This window comes from Notothenia rossii (assembly GCF_949606895.1).
Source record: "Notothenia rossii genome assembly, contig: scaffold_685, whole genome shotgun sequence".
Taxonomy (NCBI): Eukaryota; Metazoa; Chordata; class Actinopteri; order Perciformes; family Nototheniidae; genus Notothenia; species Notothenia rossii.
Genome location: NW_027640073.1, coordinates 1 through 6,845, shown reverse-complemented (window position 1 = coordinate 6,845; position 6,845 = coordinate 1). Strand labels below are relative to the sequence as shown.

Genomic DNA, 6,845 nt, shown 5'->3' with positions numbered 1-6,845 from the left:
AGGGCCAGCCCTTGACATTTTGGTGCCATATGCGAGATTATTAGTTGGTGCCCCCCCCCCCCCCCCGCCCCTCCAAGCAATACACAATACAATATATAAAGAATACATGGAAAATCTCTACAAAAGACCAACCAATACACTACAAAAACTTAAACATATTTTATTTTTCGTTGTTCATTCATATCTTATTTTACCTAGTTACCATTTATTTATTCATGCATATTTTTTAATATCTCCAGTTTTAAATGATATTTTTAGTTTACTGTCCTATAGTATACATTGGAATGATTTCAACCCTATTTTTATTTATCCCAATAATTATAAAGGTGTGCCTTGGAAATATTTGTTTACATAAATTGTGACTAAACCGTTTGAGACCCACTGAGATCATTTAGAGGGAACTATCTGAACACTCAGAGTCCTTTACCTCACTGAGCTGTAGTTATCAGCCTCAATCCAACAACAATCCGTGGTACCGATGCGCGCCCTGTCATCCTCTGTTACTCTCTGTAGTTATGATGGTGTTCCCTTCCTGATGCATGACTTCACTCTGAAGAGAACCACCGATGTCGCTGAGGTCTTCCCAAACCGAACGCACCTCGATGCCTCCATGTTCACCTGGGCCGAGCTCCAGCAGCTGAATGCTGGCAACTGGTTCTTATCGGTGAGACTAACAAACACAAACACAAACACACACACACACACACACACACACACACACACACACACACACACACACACACACACACACACACACACACACACACACACACACACACACACACACTGCTGCTTTACATCTGTGTTCTGTTGTGTTCATTGACAGATGTGTTACTGTTCAGCTTCAAGTTGAAGGACTGTTTGTAGATGTTGTTTTATACTTTTATATGTATAGGGTCTTTATGGTCCATGTGTTAAATTAATACGCAGAACTGTTCCTGAAAATTGTGTTGAATCCTAAGTGATGGTTAAAATACACACAGATATTTCTCAAGGCCCTAGCACTGTTTTTAAGGTGTGATAGAAAATTGGTCCTGGCATTTTGGCCGAGACAGGCCCACAACCATCAAACCAAAACACACAGGGTCTGGGAGTCTTTCCGCCAGAAAACCGTACTTGATTTTAATCCCATTTCTTCAAACATTTATGGACTGTGGAGATAAAAAGTGGGCCATAATGATACATTCTGCCAGAAAGAATAGTACTAAAATATGTCCTTCCTTCTGAATTGTTTAATATAGGGGCCGACAGCCAACACTGGAGAGAATCATTTTAAGCAGTGGAAAATGTTCACAATTAATGTTGTGTGATTCAAAATAATGTGAGATTCAATTACCACTTAGATTTTTTTCCTTCTATTATTTATGGTCATATAACTATATACTCCAAATAATACACAATGTGAAATGTAAATAATGAATTTGAATTCCCTATAATAGCCCAATCTACTACCAAAACAGAAACATATGGACATACTGTATTGTATATAATACGTGTGCAAACTTAATAAACGGGAATTTATGGGAATAAATTGGGAATTTTCTAAATTCAAGGTTGGCTCTTCATAGGGAACTTAAACATAGTTGGGGAAAATATATTTCAGCATAATCTTGACTAAAACAAACAGATGCCATTCAAATACACTTGAATATCCATGCCATTCCTCAATCACATCTACATAGCACACTGCTTACTGCATGGCTATTGAGACCACACCCCTACACAGGCACTGTGCATTCCTCCATCACATGCACAGATGATTTCTAGAAGACTGGATCACACTTTTGAGCACAAAGCACAAGACAAATAAAGCCACACATTTGAGCCCGTGGACTACACAAAGTGAAGTAATTTTTTGATGATATCTGAAACTTTCCGCTCCTTTGCAACCCTAATCCTGACCATGTGAACCTGTTTCATTTTGGGGTGGACCTCACATCCTGTAGGGACGTCCGGGCATGCTCTCCGGGAAGATTTTAAATCTTTTAAGTTAAATGCTTCAATCTGGTGAATTTTGTGGGCAAAATGAAGAGATCTAATCACTCAGAGAGTCCTTTACCTGACCTGAGCTTGTTGTAGAAACAGCTCCTTATATCCGTTAGCTCCGAGCTAGCACCAGATGCTGACAACAACAATCCCCGTAACTGGTGCTCTCTCTCTCTCTCTCTCTCTCTCTCTCTCTCTCTCTCTCTCTCTCTCTCTCTCTCTCTCTCTCTCTCTCTCTCTCTCTCACTTGAAGGACACAGAGGTGTGCTCATGATAAAATAATAAGAAAAACATTTGAAAGTGGGGGGGGGACACAAACAGGATTTGAAAAGTATACTGTACATCTACCTGAACGGGCCGTCAGAAAGAATACTGTATATTTAGTTAAGCCGGCCTAAAAGGCACGTCGGCCCGCCGGGAAAGTACCCGGTATGCCAGATGGCCAGTCCAGCCCTGCACACTGCAGGTTCAGTCTGGTGATATGACCCACTGTCAGTTCATGAATAGAAGCTTGCTCTCAGAGGTCTGCTGCAGCTCTGAATCCACAGCATTGACCAGCTCCCTGTCCTCAGAAGTCAGCCACAGCACCCACACACACACACACACACACACACGCGCGCACGCGCGCGCACACGCACCCACGCAAATGGTCAACAGTTCAACCACAGTGTTTATATCACTTGACATCAACTCATGTGTTCAAGTTTATATCTTTTTTTACTTTAATATTAATATTAACATGTTCTATGTATTTTCAAAATAATCCAAATAAAAACAGCCCAATAAAGATGTATTCTCTTTTCTATTCATTCTCGGAATGACTTAGCATCTTTTCTTCAACATGACTCTGCTGCCCACCCACTCTCTGACAGAGGGACCCCTTTGGGACCGTGTCCTCTCTGTCTGAGCCGGACTGCTCGCGGGCCCAGAACCAGTCTGTGCCCACCCTGGCCCAGTTCCTGGAGGTAGCGGCCCGCAGCTGCAGACTGGTGCTGTTTGACCTGCACAGGCCACCGTACGGACATCCCTACCATCAGTCCTACATCAACACCACTCTGCAGGTGGTTCAGGCCCACATCAACTCCTCACAGGTAGCTGTTAGAGGGATCAATGGGAAACATTTTCAATACACATACAGAAAATATAAATATATATATACATATTAAAAACATATATATTTTTGTTGGTTTGTGGTTTGCACTTATATTCAGTGAATACCGTTTCTCTACAGACATATGTCAACGTTTTGACCCCGATCCCAAGGAGATGCATTAATATTAGGCATCTGCTGATACTTATGAAAACATTGCAGCAGAATGTATTGAGTAAACATTAAACAGTAAACATGTACTGTATCTGTTGCTAAATTTGAAAACCAAATCTTTAAAACATTTTTATTTACCAAATATCTTGGATAAAAAAACCTTTAGTTAAACATTTTAATCTATAAATGTATGATTGGAATGAAGTGAAGTTTCTTTCTTCTGAAATGGAAGTGACACAATCTGCTAGTGAGTATGATATCTGTTTTTGGAACCACACAAACACTCTGATCTTACTATATTACAGAGTGATGGGGGTGCAGCCCTAGCAGAAGTGGACAAATGCAGAACAATACATATAAGGATCAGAATTTAAATTGTTTTATGTCGACATGATCCATTAAATCCGCACGGATCCTCAGAATCAGCTCAGGATGTCTGTTTCCTTCCGGGAAAAGATTGTCCCACTCTTGACCTAACAATCAACATCGGCACCTCTGTTGTTTCCCCGACTCAGACTGCAAGGAATCTGGGTGTGATCCTAGATAACAAACTTTCCTTCACTGCAAACATTGCTGCAACAACCCGCTGCTGCAGATACACTCTTTACAACATCAGGAGGATACGTCCCCTCCTGACCCAGAAAGCGACGCAGGTTCTGGTCCAGACTCTCATCATCTCACGCCTAGACTACTGCAACTCCCTCCTGGCTGGTCTACCTGCATGTGCCATCTGACCTCTGCAGCTCATCCAGAATGCAGCTGCTCGTCTGGTCTTCAACCTTCCTAAATTCTCCCACACCACATCGCTCCTCCGCTCCCTTCACTGGCTTCCAGTAACTGCTAGAATCCACTTCAAGACAATGGTACTTGCATACCATGCTGCGAATGGATCTGGCCCTTCCTACATCCAGGACATGGTTAAACCGTACACCCCAGCACGTGCACTCCGCTCTGCATCGGCCAAACAGCTCGCTGCACCCGCACTGCGAGGGGGACCCAAGTTCCCATCAGCAAAAACACGTGGGTTTGCTATCCTGGCTCCAAAATGGTGGAATGAGCTCCCCATTGAAATCAGGACAGTAGATAGGTTACACATCTTCCGGCGCAAGCTGAAAACTCATCTCTTTCGACTCCACTTCGAGCGATATAATTATTAACAAAGCACTTATATACTAATAAAGGACTGGCTTATCTAAAGCCAGTTGAGTAGCACTTGAAATGTTTTAGCTCTATGAAACCTGATGTACTTATATGATTCTGTTTTCTTCAAGTTTGTATTTTGTTGGTCGAACGCACTTATTGTAAGTCGCTTTGGATAAAAGCGTCAGCTAAATGCAATGTAATGTATTGTAATGTAATGATGTGACATCCTCAAGAGTATTCCCTCTTTCATTTACTGATTATTGTTAGTGATGACAAGCGCAGCAATTGTCTTGTGTGTGTGTGTGTGTGTGTGTGTGTGTGTGTGTGTGTGTGTGTGTGTGTGTGTGTGTGTGTGTGTGTGTGTGTGTGTGTGTGCGTGTAGGTGCTGTGGCTGCCTTCTGAGGACAGGGAGCTGGTCCATACTGCGGATCCAGAGCTGCAGCAGACATCTGGAGAGCAAGCTTCTATTCATGAACTGACAGTGGGTCATATCACCAGACTGAACCTGCATTACAGCACCATGTCCAAACAACAGTTCAGGTACACACACACACTTCTGACTTGAATTGTATGAACTTATGAAAAGAAAAGTTAGTATGTTTCTTTTACTGCGCACCAACCCTTTAAGCCTGTCCCGAAATTGACACCAGATGGACACACGATAAAGGAAATGTTCAAATTCGGCTCTGATCGTAACAACATCGGGCCATTCGTTGCTTTAAAAGCGTCAGAACAGTGGTTTCTGAACTGCATTATGCTGCGTTCACAACGGACGCGATGTGAATATTCTCATCGCTTAACCGCTGGAGTTTCACCGCGGCTGTCAGCTGTGTTTACTCCTCTCATTCAAACAGGACACGCTGGAGAGGGGGCGGGGCTTATATCCATGTAAATACCATACTGTGGTGGAAACCAACTACGACAAAATTAACCTATTTTACCGTGATTTAATTGTAATACACGTTTTAAAATGATGACGAAGTAACTAAATACCGATAACGGTTAGTAAAAATCATGCTTTGACAAGTGTGCAGACAAGACGGCAAGCGAAAAACTTTTTAAAATGCGTGTTCTCTGAATGGAGCGATCTCCATTCGATCAGATCAGGCTAAACTAACCTGTATCTGCTCCGTCCAAACTCACAACAACGTCCTAAAGACAGAATTAAAGCAGCGACTGTACAGATGTAAGCACCTCATTTCAGACAGTTTGAAACGCGAGGGCCGTGGCCGGCACGGGGTCTGCCCTCGCTCAAAGGAAAACCTCCTGCGTGACTTGAGACCGGCCCCCTTGATAAATAAATGCAATTACAATGAAGCCAGCTGCAATGGATCATTGATCCACCAAGGGGTGCAGTGGGGTTCCACACTGGAGCTCATGTGAAATAAACTCTGATACAGTACGGTAGATTTATGTCTGCTACTACTGTATAGCGGATCTTTGTTAAGATCCATATGTCACGGATAGGAATCATACTCTGTGCTAAATAAGAGACATGTAATCATTTACAAAACATCACCATGTTTTTATTTAACAAAATAATGTTGGTTAGTCCACAACTACTGTACACAAAAAACATCAGGAAACCTGCCGGCTCCAAAAACGAACGGGAGGAAACGCTCTCGATTTTTAATCCTAATTTAATCATCATCTTCACCACGATCATTTATGTTTATGTTTGCCAAATTTACATGAAAGCAATGACAAATATGAATATACTGTATTCAACTTCATTAAAACGTTATTAACGTGCCTAAACTCAGTAATTCACAAAAAAAAATTATATTTTAATTTAGCCTCGTCAGGTAGATCAGGGTCCCGACCTATGGTCCCGACCTATGGTCCCGACGCGTAGCGGATTTTTGATCTGGATGAAGGGGTGTTATTTTGACCAAGTCTGCTGCACATTATCCCACTTATTACATGGCCACATTCTCAACAAAAGTAACGACATGACTCCCAATATTAATTGAAATGCTTTTATGGATTTAGAAAATGTTTTTTATGGATTAAAAAAATTGTTGTATGTATTGATTTAAATTGACATGATTCCGCTAAGAAAAAATAGTCCGTTGTTACCGTTTTTTTTAAACAGTCTGAATGAAACGGCAGCTCTCAGCTGTGTATTTACACACCTAATGGCCCATGAGGCCACAGCTCTCTCTCTTACAGCTACACCATTGTTTGGTTTCCATGGTAGCGCGTCTCTTTAGTGCCGCGCGCAACTGAAAGTCTGAGAGGGTGAGGATTGTTCACAGAAAAAATAACAAGAATCGACAACTCCACCCTCTGCTCACTCCTTTCCTGTACAATAAAGGTCCAGCGAGGCAAAACAGTGCACTTCTCTTTCCCGCACTACTGTGACAGACCATGGGGCTGGGTCAGCCAATAACATATTCATATTTCTCTTCTCAAAAAGAGAAATATGAACGTTAGTTTTTAACTGAAATGA

At 42.0% G+C, this 6,845-nt stretch overlaps 1 protein-coding gene across 1 annotated transcript; it reads left to right on the top strand.

Moving 5' to 3' along the window:
* Window positions 1–241: 241 nt before the first annotated feature.
* LOC307027123 (glycerophosphodiester phosphodiesterase domain-containing protein 5-like) lies at window positions 242–5,576 on the top strand. The gene is made up of 3 exons (XM_079695314.1): window positions 242–664; window positions 2,859–3,077; window positions 4,776–5,576. Exons 1-3 carry the CDS (start codon window positions 479–481, stop codon window positions 4,956–4,958), a joined length of 588 nt encoding a protein of 195 aa, XP_079551440.1. The 5' UTR covers window positions 242–478; the 3' UTR covers window positions 4,959–5,576.
* Window positions 5,577–6,845: the final 1,269 nt, after the last annotated feature.

Coding starts and splice junctions, on each gene's coding strand:
- LOC307027123 (XM_079695314.1), top strand. CDS start 479: ATGCGCGCCCTGTCATCCTCTGTTACTCTCTGTAGTTATGATGGTGTT. Junction 665..2,858: donor CTGGCAACTGGTTCTTATCG/GTGAGACTAACA, acceptor ACTCTCTGACAG/AGGGACCCCTTTGGGACCGT. Junction 3,078..4,775: donor CCCACATCAACTCCTCACAG/GTAGCTGTTAGA, acceptor GTGTGCGTGTAG/GTGCTGTGGCTGCCTTCTGA.